The sequence below is a fragment of the Trichomycterus rosablanca genome, chromosome 17 (genome assembly GCF_030014385.1).
Source record: "Trichomycterus rosablanca isolate fTriRos1 chromosome 17, fTriRos1.hap1, whole genome shotgun sequence".
In the NCBI taxonomy this organism is placed as follows: Eukaryota; Metazoa; Chordata; class Actinopteri; order Siluriformes; family Trichomycteridae; genus Trichomycterus; species Trichomycterus rosablanca.
In genome coordinates, this window is record NC_086004.1 from 12235733 (window position 1) to 12252589 (window position 16857).

At 39.3% G+C, this 16857-nt stretch overlaps 1 protein-coding gene across 2 annotated transcripts in view; it reads right to left on the reverse strand.

Moving 5' to 3' along the window:
- ttll7 (tubulin tyrosine ligase-like family, member 7) overlaps nucleotides 1-16857 on the reverse strand; it is a 154494-nt gene that overhangs the window by 85815 nt on the left and 51822 nt on the right. For both annotated transcript variants that reach the window (XM_063012627.1, XM_063012628.1), the window contains exon 9: nucleotides 13247-13405. In XM_063012627.1, coding sequence (XP_062868697.1) covers nucleotides 13247-13405 — 159 coding nt within the window. The remainder of the gene's footprint in view (nucleotides 1-13246; nucleotides 13406-16857) is intronic.

The window sequence follows — 16857 nt, forward strand, 5'->3', positions numbered from 1 at the left end:
TTATTGTTAATAATATTATTATTATTGTTGTTATTATTGTTGTTGTTATTATTATTGCTGTTGTTATTATTATTATTATTTATTGTTGTTATTATTACTATTACTATTATTATTATTATTGCTGTTATTATTATTATTGTTGTTATTATTAATATTATTATTATTTTTACTTTTTTTTGCTGACAAACTACATGATTATATTATTTATTTTAATATTTTAATATTAATTTAAATAACAATTTGAATATTATTTGAACTTTATTGCATAATTACTAGGACTGAGATGGAAGATTTTACTAAAAATGAGACCCAACAACCATGGCTGTGGCCCCGCAATAGATCTAGGCATCCTATACCGAAGTGTGTTACTGTATTGTACCTAGTGATTTCAGAGAAACCGTTACCACCACGACCCTGATCAGGATAAAGTGGTGAAATACATGAAACTCGAATATGAAATAAAATTAAAAATTGTTCTTTGTTTTTTTTTTCCAGGAAATATTGTGTTTGTAGCATTTAGTGACGCTTTAATCTTTTTTATTAAGTGCATGGTGTTCTTACGATTTAAAAAAAAATTAAATAAATAAAAGAATATTAGTTCAGCTAAAGCATTTCTCTAATGAGCGTCTTCACAGAGAAATAAGCATTTGAATTCTATGATCCAAAGGCGAGATTGCTGTTTTTTATGCAAATGTATGCATATTTTATTAGACAGAGGCTCATTTGCATAAACAAAGTACATTCTTTAAAAGAGTTTAATAGAAACGATAGTGATAATTACTGTATTAAAACAGCTCCTTTTACCTGTAATGTTTTTCTTCACAGAAACACCATGCAAATACGTACATGTCATTTTTCTTTTACATTTCTATCATCCCTCCTTCGCACGTACGTGCAAGAAATTGATTTGGGACATGGTTTCAATCTTTCGTTAGGCTCGCAGACGCTGGGGAGCGAGCTGGTTGGCTGTAGTCAGGCAGGAAAAAGACCTTGCTAACACCATTAGAGGCTTAGAGCTGGGACTGCTATCAGAGGAGCTCCCTAATCTAGGCTGACACAAATCAGGCAACCCAAGGCTCTCTGATGTACGCTGTTTGTGCTTGATCTGCACAAGAAAAGGAAGGTCTAAAAACGGCTTTGAAAATAATAAAAGCACTCATGGATATGAAATTTCAAGTTTCGGGGGTTTTAATCTTAGAATAATTGTATTATTTTGCAATTTTCGCTTGGTATTGCTTGCTTATAAAATTCTGATTTGTGTGTTTTTATGTTATTTTTGGTAGTTTTTGGTAATGTAATTTTTATTACAGTGGGAATAGTCATACAACGTCCCAAAGAAAACCCACCACCACTAAAAGAAATGATATTAATAATGGAATGTTTATGTAATTATCATTGTAATTATAATTCTGTTACATGTGTAATAATAAAGTAGTAGCTACAATGCTTAATGTGGTCTGGGAATTTAAGAGTGGCTTTAGTTTTGTGTACACAGCTTTAAGATTTATGCCAGGGGTGTCCAAACTTTTCTTGTTGGGGGCCAGATGGAGTAAAAATATGCAGACACGAGCCACAGACTCTTTTGTAATAATGCAAATAAAATAAAACAGACCTACTTGATTACTAGGGGTGCACCGATCCCATACTCTGTATTGGTATAGGTCCGATATTGGCCCAAATCACTGGATCGGACATTAGAAGAAGAAAAATGTGTATAACAATGTAAATAAGACCATTCATAAACGAAAACATGCTGATCTACTTAAACTTTTAGCATTAAAAAAAATCATCTACTACTGCAACAACTAAAAACACTGTTTAAACACAATAACAACTTTATAAATGATAAACAGCTCACCCGAGATAAAGAAAACCTTTGTCCTGGCTTGGAGATCTCTCACATCCTCAACAATATTTAATCCACTATGAAATAAAACAAACTACACCCTTTTTCGTTTAGCAACAGATGTCCTCTTTAAAATCCAGCAGGTTTTTTAATAAGCGTGCTTTGGTTTTTAATCATCTAAAAACGTGGCAGAACTTTAACAAAAAATCTCAACCAAACTCTGCATCAATTCTAATTGGTTCATCGCATTTGATTGACATCCCCATCTTCCAATTGTAGACACTTTGGACGACAAGCCGTAAAGCGAGATGTGTCACGTGAACAACAGCTCGAACGTAAGTGAAAGGTGTAGACTTGAGAGTTGACAGATCTAGAATTTTATATAGAAATTATCATTTATTTGTGAAATACAGATAAAGTTGCACTTTAAATGTTATTTTAAATGTTTGTACGGTGCTGTTAAACAAGCCAAAAATTCTGCTAAATGTTCTGTGTGTAAAAGTTACAGTAAAAACAGCAGTTTTGCATAAGTGTGATGTAGATTCTGTATTTATTCCTTTACAATATTTTTTTAACAGTCTGAGCATTGTTATTTAGATAGATAGTTTAACCATGGTGCATTGAGACGTGTATTATCACTGCTTAGCTGTTTGAGAGGAGAAATGATGGTATCGGATTGGTATCGGTATCGGCAGATACTCAATTTGCAGTATCTGACATAAAAAAGTGTTATCGCCGCTCAGGTGGCGCAGCAGTAAAAAAAGTACGCTAGCACACCAGAGTTGGGGTTTTGACTACATCATATCGTATCTCAGCTCTGCCTCCTGAATGGGCTGGGCGGCATGAACAACGATTGGCTGTTGTTCAGGGTTAGGGGTAAAAAGTCGGATCATAGGTCCTCAAAACTGGTGCAACTGACTGATGGCGCCTGCACAGGGCTGAGGAATAATGCTGATGGGGGTGTGGCCCTCCGTACACAGTGCCCGTCAGTGTATGAACTCGGTGAAAATGCAGTCTGTACTGACTGTACGTGCCGGAGTCAGCGGTGAAGGGTCGAATCAGTATAGAGGACGCAATCAGGGTAATTGGACATTTTAAGGCCCTATTAATTACTAACAATTACGCTTCCTTTTTATTTGAGTGACTAATGGATGATCTATCACTGACAGTGTTGTGTTAACTAAGATTTTGACAATTTCACTCACCAGTTTATAATCCTAATAGGAAGATTATCATACTTCTTTAAATTAAACTCTGTGGTTTCTTTAGAACCGCCGTGTTTATCCAAAACCTCGGGAACGTTAATGTAGGTGTAACATTAATGTTTTGATTTGGGGGAAAGAAGATGGGGAGCGTTTCAGATCTGTTTATGTGATAGCGACACCCGGAGTTCAAACAGTTCAAACCTGCTTAACAGCGGGCCCGTTTTAAAAAGGAATACGTGGGTTGTAGTTTAGATATCCCTGATTTATGCGTTCACTATCTTCATGTATGTTAAATTACAATTTCTTCTTGCATTTCTCTGTGCCACTATACATGCATGGTAAACCTATACATGCTTATTCATTCATTCATTCATTGTCTGTTTTACTACCACTTTATCCTATTCAGTGTCAACGTGGGTTCAATTCACCAGGCGAAAGGTTAGAAACACCCTGGGCAGGTTGCCAGTTCATCACAGGGAAAACACACACACACACACACACTTTCATACCTATTGCAGTTTAGTATCTCTAGTGAACCTGGGTGCATATCCTTGGACTGTGGGAGGAAACTGGAGCTCCTGGAGGGAACCCACACAGACACAGAGAGAACAAGCAAACAGCAGAAATCAAGCAGGCTTACATGCTTAATCCTGTGTCTTTTTCTTAGTATCATTAAATAGTATGATATTTATTAGTTATCTTATCTTAATCTTATCTAATGATTACTATTTAATCAAGGCAATTTGTCCGTCTGAATGGAAATATCGCAAAAATGTCATGAAATATGTCTCGTTTTGTATGTCTTGCACTAACCTGGTGTAATAAACCTTTTTTACAGCACTCATTTTGGCATTAAATAGCAGGACAAATAAGGTGTAAGTAATGACATTATTTGGGGTTTCAATCCGTTTAGGGCCAGGTTTCTGCTATTGCTCAAGTGTAAGGGGAGTTCACACTAAATACTTGCAACTTTAGCCTACAGAAGCTGTTTTTTCTGTTTTTATTACTTAATATTTTTTCTATTCGTTCTGCTTGCATTCTAATAAAGAGACTGAGAAATAATTATATACTGTGGAGTGACATTAATAACACTAAAATAAAAAGAATATTTAATAATAATAAAAAAAGGGTCACTTTATGCAAACTGTAGCCTTTTTTATCACACACAAGTGGAACTAAGTTATAAAAATGATAAGAAAGAATTGATGATAATAAGAAAGAATTCTGAGATTTTTTATAGTTAAATTAAATTAAAATTAATAAAACACGATTGGATTAACTGTACCTTCATAAAAGCTATTTAAATTCATTTAAAGTGATGTCACATCACACCACACCACAATGCAATGAAACATTGTCATTACTTATATTAATTTACTTTAATTATTATTGTATTATTGTAGGATTATTGTGCATTTTTAAACCTTATAAAGGTAATGTAAAAATTTATAAAATAATGTTACTGATTTATTTAATGAATATTTATATTTTATTCTTCTTTCCCCCCCTTTTTCTCCCACTTTAGCGCATCCAATTTCTGCCCGTCAATCATCCTCTCACTAATGCTGGTCCTTGGGGAGGACGAGGCTGTTCCACGCCCCTTCCGACACGTGCACAGCAATCCAACATCTTATCACCTACACTTGACGAGTGCAGTGCAGTACAGCGTTGTGTACGGAGAGCCACACCCTCTACCGCTCTCCTTTTTCCATCTCCGTGCAGACGCCACCAACCAGCCAGCAGAGGTCATAATCACACTAGTCTGAGAGAGAGTCCCCATACGGCTTAATCCCGCCCCTATCTATACAACAGGCCAATCGTTGTTCATGTGGCCGCTCAGCCTCAGCCGGCATGTATTCGAGATCTCAGCTCTGGTGAACAGCGTGTGTTTTTACTGCTGCGCCAACTGAGCCACCTTTTTTATTACTGTCACACCATAGAACAACGTTTTCATTACCTTCAGTATTTTACTGTGATTATTATTATAGAAGTTTTGTGCATTTTAAAAGCTTATAGTGGTAAATAAAATATGTCTGAAATAATAGCAAAAAAGCCTTTCCAAACAGATTTAAATTACATAAAATTATGATGAAAATTATAATTATTAACATTATAAATGGTTATATTTTATACATATTTTTTAGTACTATTTTCTATCTAAAAGTCAAACCGTTATATAAAACAAGTTTTTGGAGGAAAATTTTTTTTTTTATCATGATAAAATCAGGAGTCATGTTATATTATATATATTAGGTGGTATATACAGTACATTGTCAATTGTATAATGTAATCATGTCAACACGCGTATATATGTTTGTGCAATCATGTGTTTTACCTTAACTACTATTTACTAATTAACTACTATTTACATTTAACATGGGACAGTGGTAGCCTTATTTGTAGAGCACTGGGCTATCAACTGGCTATCCCAGCTCTGACATTTACATTTTCGGCATATAGCAGACGCCTTTATCCAAAGCGACTTACAGAACTGTGACAGTATAAAGTCTAAGCAATTAAGGGTTAAGGGCCTTGCTCAAGGGCCCAACAGCAGCAACATGGCAGTGGTGGGGCTTGAACCAGTGACCTTCTGATTATTAGTCCAGTACCTTAACCACTAAGCTACAATGTCCCACATTTAGCCACTGTTGGGCCCTTGAGCAGGGCCCTTAACCCTGTCTGCTCCAGGGGCGCCGTACAGTGGCTGACCATGTGCTTTGATCCCAGCTTCCAAACAAGCTGGGCTACACGTTATACTGTATATGTATATATGACAAATAAAGACATTCTATTCTATTTCTATTCTACTAGCTATTCATTCTCTATTAAAATTAAGCATAGATATAGCTTTAAAACACTAAAATTTACCATTGGTTTTTCTGCACTCAGTTCTCTAAAGGAGCTCATACTGCACCCGGAACGTGCCTGCCTTTATTTTCAGACTCGAGCGAGTCCATGCTGCCTCTACTGAGACGTGAGTTTGGAAATGTCTCTTGACTAATCACTCGAAATCGGAAATAAATGTGCGCTGGCGTAAATGTAGCGTGAAAGAGAAACAGCTTTTTTTCCCCCTCTGTGCGGAACTTGCGGGGAAGTTAATTGATGAGAGTTTGCGATGGGCTGCTAGTAGCACCGAGGGATCATTAGCGCCCGAGTGTAACAACAGTATCTACCACTGTTTGCATTCTTCCCCGTTCGCGAGAGCTCCGAAACCTATCCCGACACGGTCTGTGAGCGGCAAAGCAATTCGGAGTCGTTACGTTTAATCCCAGGTACGAGCAAAACAACTACCAGGCAAACAAACACAGAGTGCTGAGAGCAAAGATTCCTGCACTTTCAAGCAGCCAGCTTTAAAATTCTGAAAGTTTATTCAAAAAAAAAAAAAAAAAAAAAACAAGGGGGGAAAGTGCGGTGTGTGTGTGTGTGTGAGGGGGTGCATTTGCATGAGGGGTGGGGAAGCACCAGGAAAAATGTTTGGGTTAAAGGATTTAGGTCATGCTTTAACTGGCTGTGGGAGAGAAGCAAAACCTGACATAGAGCTTTCAGGAACCGGCAATTTAGTGTTGCATTAAAACCAACACACACCACGCTCTGGCACACACACACACACATCTGTCTATCTATCTATCTATCTATCTATCTATCTATCTATCTATCTATCTATCTATCTATCTATCTATCTATCTATCTATCTACACACAGAGACACACACAAACACACACACAATTGTTTCAGGATTAATTAAAGTATCTGTCTATTAGGGGTGGGCGATATAATATCGTTCACGATAATATCGGTCTAGTTGTAAATTTGAAATGGTTTTTGCCATATCGCGATATTGTTTACCATAAAACGCACGTCACTCGCTCTCAAGCGTGGAACAGTGAAATAATGGACAGAGAGCAGACATCCCAAGTTGCAAAAACTCATTTCCGGGAGGTACCCCCGGACCACGCCCACCCCCGACCACGACACCAAAAAAAAAAAAGCTAAAAAAGCTCTCGCACACATCAAAGGATATGGGTGATAACAGAACTTTTAGAAGCTGCTAACTCAGCTACTTAGCTAACTGTTCGCGTCACATTAATGTGTACTACATAGTGCACTAGACAGTATATTAAACAATTGATTTATGTTCCCTACACAGTGCGATAGATTGCATATCAGATACCGGATTTATGTTCCCTACATATACTAAATTGTATATCAGATAACGGATTTATGTTCCCTACATAGTGCACTAGATAGTATTTTAGATATGAAATCATGTTCCCTACTTAGTGCACTAGACAGTATTTTAGATATGAAATCATGTTCCCTACTTAGTGCACTAGACAGCATATTAAACAATTGATTTATGTTCCCTACACAGTGCGCTAGATTGTATATCAGATACCAGATTTATTTTCCCTACATAGTGCACTAAATTGTATATCAGATAACGGATTTATGTTCCCTACATAGTGCACTAAATTGTATATCAGATAATGGATTTATGTTCCCTACATAGTGCACTAAATTGTATATCAGATAACGGATTTATGTTCCCTACATAGTGCACTAGATAGTATTTTAGATATGAAATCATGTTCCCTACTTAGTGCACTAGAGGGTATATCAAACAATTGATTTATGTTCCCTACATAGTGCACTAGACAGTATATTAAACAATTGATTTATGTTCCCTACACAGTGTGTTAGATTGTATATCAGATAACAGATTTAATACACGATCGGGGGAAAAAGTCTGTGTGTGTGTGTGTGCGCGCTCTTGGCCGCTCGTTCTAGATTCCGGGAGATTTTATCTGACTTGCAGGCATCAGGGAGCCGCTATGTATATGCGAGAGATTCCCGGAACTTCCGGGAGACTTGGGATGTCTGAGAGAGTTAGCACCGAGGACGAACTAGTCCCTAAAAGCCGAGCTACATCACTAGTGTGGACGTTTTTCGCATACAGAAGCTCGGACAAAACATGCAAAAATACTGTAACGACTTTATTTCAGCACCTAAAGCAAAAGCACCCAAGTGAGTACGAGGAGCGTCAGTCACTTCGTGAGTCCGAGAACTATGTGAGGCCAAAAACTGTCTCAGTGAACGAACAAAGAATAGACAGGTTAGCATCTGAGAACGTTTAAAACACAAAAGCGCTAAGCGGAACGCTTTCCTTCGCGTATGAGCATGGAAACTGAATCACTGAGTCAGAAACGACTCTTTTCAGACGAATTATTCATTGGAATCGAATCAGAAAACTGTGCTCTTATCTATAGTAAAGATTCATTCGTTTTGCTCACTCTGTGGGCAAAACAGTATATATATACTGGAGCTGGCACTATATATATATACTCCAGTATATACAGTGTATCACAAAAGTGAGTACACCCCTCACATTTCTGCAGATATTTAAGTATATCTTTTCATGGGACAACACTGACAAAATGACACTTTGACACAATGAAAAGTAGTCTGTGTGCAGCTTATATAACAGTGTAAATGTATTCTTCCCTCAAAATAACTCAATATACAGCCATTAATGTCTAACCCACCGGCAACAAAAGTGAGTACACCCCTTAGTGAAAGTTCCTGAAGTGTCAATATTTTGTGTGGCCACCATTATTTCCCAGAACTGCCTTAACTCTCCTGGGCATGGAGTTTACCAGAGCTTCACAGGTTGCCACTGGAATGCTTTTCCACTCCTCCATGACGACATCACGGAGCTGGCGGATATTCGAGACTTTGCGCTCCTCCACCTTCCGCTTGAGGATGCCCCAAAGATGTTCTATTGGGTTTAGGTCTGGAGACATGCTTGGCCAGTCCATCACCTTTACCCTCAGCCTCTTCAATAAAGCAGTGGTCGTCTTAGAGGTGTGTTTGGGGTCATTATCATGCTGGAACACTGCCCTGCGACCCAGTTTCCGGAGGGAGGGGATCATGCTCTGCTTCAGTATTTCACAGTACATACTGGAGTTCATGTGTCCCTCAATGAAATGTAACTCCCCAACACCTGCTGCACTCATGCAGCCCCAGACCATGGCATTCCCACCACCATGCTTGACTGTAGGCATGACACACTTATCTTTGTACTCCTCACCTGATTGCCGCCACACATGCTTGAGACCATCTGAACCAAACAAATTAATCTTGGTCTCATCAGACCATAGGACATGGTTCCTGTAATCCATGTACTTTGTTGACATGTCTTCAGCAAACTGTTTGCGGGCTTTCTTGTGTAGAGACTTCAGAAGAGGCTTCCTTCTGGGGTGACAGCCATGCAGACCAATTTGATGTAGTGTGCGGCGTATGGTCTGAGCACTGACAGGCTGACCCCGCACCTTTTCAATCTCTGCAGCAATGCTGACAGCACTCCTGCACCTATCTTTCAAAGACAGCAGTTGGATGTGACGCTGAGCACGTGCACTCAGCTTCTTTGAACGACCAACGCGAGGTCTGTTCTGAGTGGACCCTGCTCTTTTAAAACGCTGGATGATCTTGGCCACTGTGCTGCAGCTCAGTTTCAGGGTGTTGGCAATCTTCTTGTAGCCTTGGCCATCTTCATGTAGCGCAACAATTCGTCTTTTAAGATCCTCAGAGAGTTCTTTGCCATGAGGTGCCATGTTGGAACTTTCAGTGACCAGTATGAGAGAGTGTGAGAGCTGTACTACTAAATTGAACACACCTGCTCCCTATGCACACCTGAGACCTAGTAACACTAACAAATCACATGACATTTAGGAGGCAAAATGACAAGCAGTGCTCAATTTGGACATTTAGGGGTGTAGTCTCTTAGGGGTGTACTCACTTTTGTTGCCGGTGGTTTAGACATTAATGGCTGTATATTGAGTTATTTTGAGGGAAGAATAAATTTACACTGTTATATAAGCTGCACACAGACTACTTTTCATTGTGTCAAAGTGTCATTTTGTCAGTGTTGTCCCATGAAAAGATATACTTAAATATCTGCAGAAATGTGAGGGGTGTACTCACTTTTGTGATACACTGTATATACAGGTCCTTCTCCAAAAATTAGCATATTGTGATAAAGTTCATTATTTTCCATAATGTAATGATAAAAATTAAACTTTCATATATTTTAGATTCATTGCACACCAACTGAAATATTTCAGGTCTTTTATTGTTTTAATACTGATGATTTTGGCATACAGCTCATGAAAACCCAAAATTCCTATCTCAAAAAATTAGCATATCATGAAAAGGTTCTCTAAACGAGCTATTAACCTAATCATCTGAATCCACGAATTAACTCTAAACACCTGCAAAAGATTCCTGAGGCTTTTAAAAACTCCCAGCCTGGTTCATTACTCAAAACTGCAATCATGGGTAAGACTGCCGACCTGACTGCTGTCCAGAAGGCCATCATTGACACCCTCAAGCAAGAGGGTAAGACACAGAAAGAAATTTCTGAACGAATAGGCTGTTCCCAGAGTGCTGTATCAAGGCACCTCAGTGGGAAGTCTGTGGGAAGGAAAAAGTGTGGCAGAAAACGCTGCACAACGAGAAGAGGTGACCGGACCCTGAGGAAGATTGTGGAGAAGGGCCGATTCCAGACCTTGGGGGACCTGCGGAAGCAGTGGACTGAGTCTGGAGTAGAAACATCCAGAGCCACCGTGCACAGGCATGTGCAGGAAATGGGCTACAGGTGCCACATTCCCCAGGTCAAGCCACTTTTGAACCAGAAACAGCAGCACTGGACTGTTGCTCAGTGGTCCAAAGTACTGTTTTCGGATGAAAGCAAATTTTGCATGTCATTCGGAAATCAAGGTGCCAGAGTCTGGAGGAAGACTGGGGAGAAGGAAATGCCAAAATGCCTGAAGTCCAGTGTCAAGTACCCACAGTCAGTGATGGTCTGGGGTGCCATGTCAGCTGCTGGTGTTGGTCCACTGTGTTTTATCAAGGGCAGGTTCAATGCAGCTAGCTATCAGGAGATTTTGGAGCACTTCATGCTTCCATCTGCTGAAAAGCTTTATGGAGATGAAGATTTCATTTTTCAGCACGACCTGGCACCTGCTCACAGTGCCAAAACCACTGGTGAATGGTTTACTGACCATGGTATTACTGTGCTCAATTGGCCTGCCAACTCTCCTGACCTGAACCCCATAGAGAATCTGTGGGATATTGTGAAGAGAAAGTTGAGAGACACAAGACCCAACACTCTGGATGAGCTTAAGGCCGCTATCGAAGCATCCTGGGCCTCCATAACACCTCAGCAGTGCCACAGGCTGATTGCCTCCATGCCACGCCGCATTGAAGCAGTCATTTCTGCAAAAGGATTCCCGACCAAGTATTGAGTGCATAACTGAACATAATTATTTGAAGGTTGACTTTTTTTGTATTAAAAACACTTTTCTTTTATTGGTCGGATGAAATATGCTAATTTTTTGAGATAGGAATTTTGGGTTTTCATGAGCTGTATGCCAAAATCATCAGTATTAAAACAATAAAAGACCTGAAATATTTCAGTTGGTGTGCAATGAATCTAAAATATATGAAAGTTTAATTTTTATCATTACATTATGGAAAATAATGAACTTTATCACAATATGCTAATTTTTTGAGAAGGACCTGTATATATAGTGCCAGAAACACTGAGACTGAAAGAGAAAGGGCCGCTGGAGGTGAAACCCCTACTCTGGAATGTAGCGTAATCCAAATAAACCTCATGTTTACGTGATTAGCTGCCAGTCGTTTATCGCTAATTTTATACAAGAGTTCCTAGATTTTAACATGAGAGGCTCCGGACAGCCTTTTCACCTCTGTAATCTTCAACTTCCACTTATACCTGAAACATCTGCTGCACCCGTCACTGCTTCATTCTGTACAGCTCAGATTTATATACACAAACACGCTGATTAAACCGTTACCACACACACACACACACACACACACACACACACACACACACACACACACACACACACACACACACACACACACACACACACACACAAAGCTTCAGGGTCAGGTCAGAACCAAGCACTGAACTCTATTTTTATCTTTGCTGTTTCCACTAAATACTATAGTGCTTTAAATACAGATGTTTAAGACTAACACTTTAAAATTTAAGTAATTTAAGTAATTCCACTTTAGTAAAGATATATTTTTATACATTTTATCAGCTCCACTGAGCATATAGAAGCACTTTGTAGGTCTACAATTACTGACTGTAGTCCATCTGTTTCTCTGCATGCTTTGTTAGCCCCCTTTCATGCTGTACTTCAATGGTCAGGACTCTCTCAGGACCACTACAGAGCAGGTATTATTTGGGTGGTGGATGATTCTCAGCACTGCAGTGACACTGACATGGTGGTGGTGTGTTAGTGTGTGTTGTGCTTGTATGACTTGATCTGAGAATAGTCCACCAACCAAAAATATATCCAGCCAACAGCGCCCCATGGGCAGCGTCCTGTGACCACTGATGAAGGTCTAGAAGATGACCAACTCAAACAGCAGCAATAGATGATTGATCGTCTCTGACTTTACATCTACAAGGTGGACCAACTAGGTAGGAGTGTCTAATAGAGTGGACAGTGAGTGGACACGGTATTTAAAAAGACCTGACCATTGAAGTACAGAGTGAAAGGAGGCTTAAAAAGTATGCAGAGGAACAGACGGACTGTCAGTAATTGTAGAACTACAAAGTGCTTCTATATGGTAAGTGTAGAAACAAGGAGGTGGTTTTAATGTTATGATTGATCAGTGTATATGCATGTATGTATAAATACACACATTCCACCAACAAGAGGTTTTATGATATCCCATTATAGATCTATAGGCATTCATATGGAGATGCCCTCCCCCCTTCACAGCTATAACAGCTTCCACTCTTCTGCAAAATTTAGGAACTTTCAGTTGTTTGCAATAAATCAATCACACAAGACAAATTAAAAAGCTCAACACAACTAATATAACAAGTGCTTTTTAAAATTCAACACAAAATGCCACTTTTAATAATTACTGCGGTCTTAGAATAGTCTGTCTGTCTGTCCCTCATAAGAGCACAGATTTGCAAATCAGGTGTCGTCCCAATCAGACCTGATGCAACTATCCACAAAAAAAAATCTAAATAATTAGAATAATTGATCAAACAGAACTAAACCATTAAAATCATGTTTTTTAGGCTTACCTAGGTTACCTGTTTTGAAATCTAAGCACAATAAAACAGAACAATGACTGAAAGTACCTCCAGCAGCCAAGGTTTAAGCTTGCGGTCGAGGATGATGTCGAAGCCGAGCACCTCGAAGCAGACGCTGTCGCTCCCTGTAGGCTGTCCAGGTCTGCACATGCGGTAAGCGTGAAGCACGTGAGGCTCGGCCACGATTAGCGTCTTCACCACCAGTTCCTGCGAAGCAAACCACCTGTTCAAATCCAGACAGGGTAATAAATCTAACAGCACAATCTGCAATGTGGACCGACCTCTAAATGAGACTCCGCTTAAATCTTAACAACGTCCTAACATCCTAATGTAATCCTAATTTATTTACAGATCAGTTCACACATCTGGACTTCAGTCTCATGTGAGTTAAATAAAAACATAGCTGTGAATCTAATAACGAGTTTTCAACGGCTCTCTACATAGAAAGTATTTTTACGTCATCCTACGCTCTCTTGAGAAGAAGGCTGTCTGAATTCTTAGATACCTTAAAATGCTGCCTACTGAGGTGCCTTAATTGTAAGCAATAAACTGACTGACTAATGAGGGAGTGTCCAATGCTTCTTTAGCTCGGCACGTTAGATTGGCAGGTTATCCCCACGTCTGCATGGGTTCCTTTCCACTTCTGAAAACTATGCAGACGATGGATTGGCTACTCTAAACTTTCCAAAGGTGTTAATGAGAAAGTGAGTGACAAAAGTTGGGAGAGTATGGAAAATGCAAATTAAATAAAAACACAGTGTTCCTTACATTTACTTAGATTTTTATTTGATTGCAGACAGGATGAACCTGAGATATTTCATGTTTCGTCTGCTCAACTTTATTTCATTTATTAATATACCTCCATTCCTGCATTTCAGGCCTGCAACACATTCCAAAAAACGTTGGGACGGAGACGATTTAGGGCTAGTAATGACGTAAAAAAAAAAAAGATGTGATTCCAAACAGGTGATGTCAACAGGGTGATTGTAATAATGATTTGTTACTAAAGCAGCATCCAGGAAAGGCTGAGTCGTTGATGAGCAAAGATGATCAAAGGATGTTCAGTTTGTCAAGAAATGTGTGAGAAAATGTACCTCAAAGAAAGATTTGAAGGGATTTGCAAATTTCTCCCTCTACAGGGCATAACATCATTTAAAGATTCAAGGCATCGGGAGAAAATTCGATCCCTATCAAGAACCGGCACTCAACAATAGCTGATATAACTACATGAGTGAGGGATTACTTTGGCAAACCTTTGTCAATCACTACAATACAGAGTTACATGCACAAATACCACTTAAAACTTTACTGTGCAAAAAAGAAGCCTTATGTTAACCATGTCCAAAAGCGGTGTCGACTTCTCTGGGCTTTGAGGCATCTAGGATGGACCATCACACAGTGGAAACATGTATTGTGGTCAGATGAATCAGCATTCCAGGTCTTCTTTTTTGTTTTTAATGGACCCCATGTGCTCCGGACCAAAGGACCATCCAGACTGTTATGAGCAACAAGTCCAAAAGCCAGGGTTTGTCATGGTATGGGGCTGTGTCAGTGCCCTTGGCAAAGGCAGGCAGCATTAATTACATTGAGATCTTAGAGCAACATGTGCTGCCTTCAAGACGTCATCTTTTCCAGGGACGTCCATGCATTTTTTCAACAAGACAATGCAAAACCACATGCTGCACACATTACAAAGGCATGGCTGTGGAAGAAGAGGGTACGGGTACTGGACTGGCCTGCCTGCAGTACTGACCTGTCCCCAATAGAGAATAACAAAAAACGACGACTCCGTACTGTTACACATCTTAACCCTTTGATGCACAAGCTAAGCAAACCCCTTCTAATGCACAACATCGGCACAACATGGGTGGAAAATGACCCATATTCATCCATTCAAGAACATTTTCATATGCACATTATTCAGTTATTCATGTATTTACTGTCTTAGCTAATAAAAGCTATCTATACTAGAATATGTAAACAGCTTGCAAGCAAATAGTATTGGACATATTCAAGATTCAAGGGCCTAATCTTTGGTTGTCTTTTAAAAGATCAGTAAATATGTTTCTGACTACAAACACTTACAAATGTCAGTAGTTCCTGTCATATTCCATAGTAAATACATTTTTGACCCATGTTGTGCATTAGAAGGGTAGTGATACAAAAATGATTTTTATTAAAAAAGTAAAACATATAAAACTGAAATAAGGATTTGTGATGATCAAAAACAAGTTGATTGAGGAATTCATGGAAGCTTGAATGACAAAATTTATTAATTGCAAAGATATAGAAAATAAAAACTCAGTTGGGTCACTTCTGACCCAGGTTGTGCATCAAAGGGTTAAGACGAGTTTACAGGAAGAATGGGACAAAATAAAACCTGAAACAATAAATCACTCGATGGTTCAAGCTGCATTAATAGCAAGTTGCCTTTGTTGTGTCCTTCAGCAAGACCCATAACCCTCAATTGTTTTGGATTGTACTAGGTCAGAATTATAAGTCATTAATAATGCTAGTCTGAATGAACTACAGTTAGGATACAACATAATTAAACCATTAAGACTCAATAATGGGGCTTAATTTGCTTTAGCTGTAATGTGTTATATAAACACCACCCAGAGATTCAACTGTTTGAAAAGCTTGTTTCTTTGCAAAGCTTATGCTATACAGCTCTGTTAAGACTGGGTCCTATATAAATTTACCTTTACATTTATGCCATTTAGCAGACTTACAATAGTGACCAATAACATTGCAAGCAATTAGGGGTTAAGGATCTGTGGCCACTGGCTGCCTCCACTATCTTGTCAGTGGCAAAGTCTCACATGGAATCATAACCTGTACAGAGTCAAACACGTGTATGTAAAAAATGACACGTTTTCCAATAAAATTTGGCAATAACAATATTATACTCTACAGTATATAAAAAAAAATATGGTTGAGCTGAACCAATCATCACTATATCACCACTACTATATCTAGACGACTAAAGATTTTCACAGACAATGACCCGTCACTCCCGCAGGAGTGTAAATGCCTCATTGTTCTGTGAACAGATTGCTTTCTCAGGGATTTGAACAGCTACAGTACCACTACTCGTGATTCCCACTGAGTAATAGAGCTGTACAAGTGTCCGGGCTGCCTAATGGGACGTGGTCAGCTTAATGTCTCAGGCAGACGAGATAGAACTCTTAACCTGCATTTATGCCTGCAGTGACATGACCCGACAAAGTGTCTGAAAGTCGTTCGTTTTATATATGAGCTGACAATCCATAGCAACAGGAGGTGGAGCGACCATTAACGCCACAAAGAAGACGATATCGGTGGCACAACAAAGCATGGTAAAACTTTTTCCAGGGCAAAATATAATCCCTTTTTGGATCCTAGCAAATATTTACCAATGGGAAAGAAACACTTTTTCCCCCTGATCTCTAAACCCGCGCCACTTGCACAACCCCCAATCTGATCAAGAAGAGCAGGATCACCACACGTACCCTCTGACACGTGTCCGATCTGCGCCGCTTCTTATCACCTGCCAGTACTGGGTTCCCACAAAGAGTCGTATCATGTTTGGAGAGCCACGCTAAGCTCTATGTAACTCCTTCCCCAATCATGTAGATGCCCGGACCAGTCCCAGAGATCGCTTAACACAGTGGAAGTGG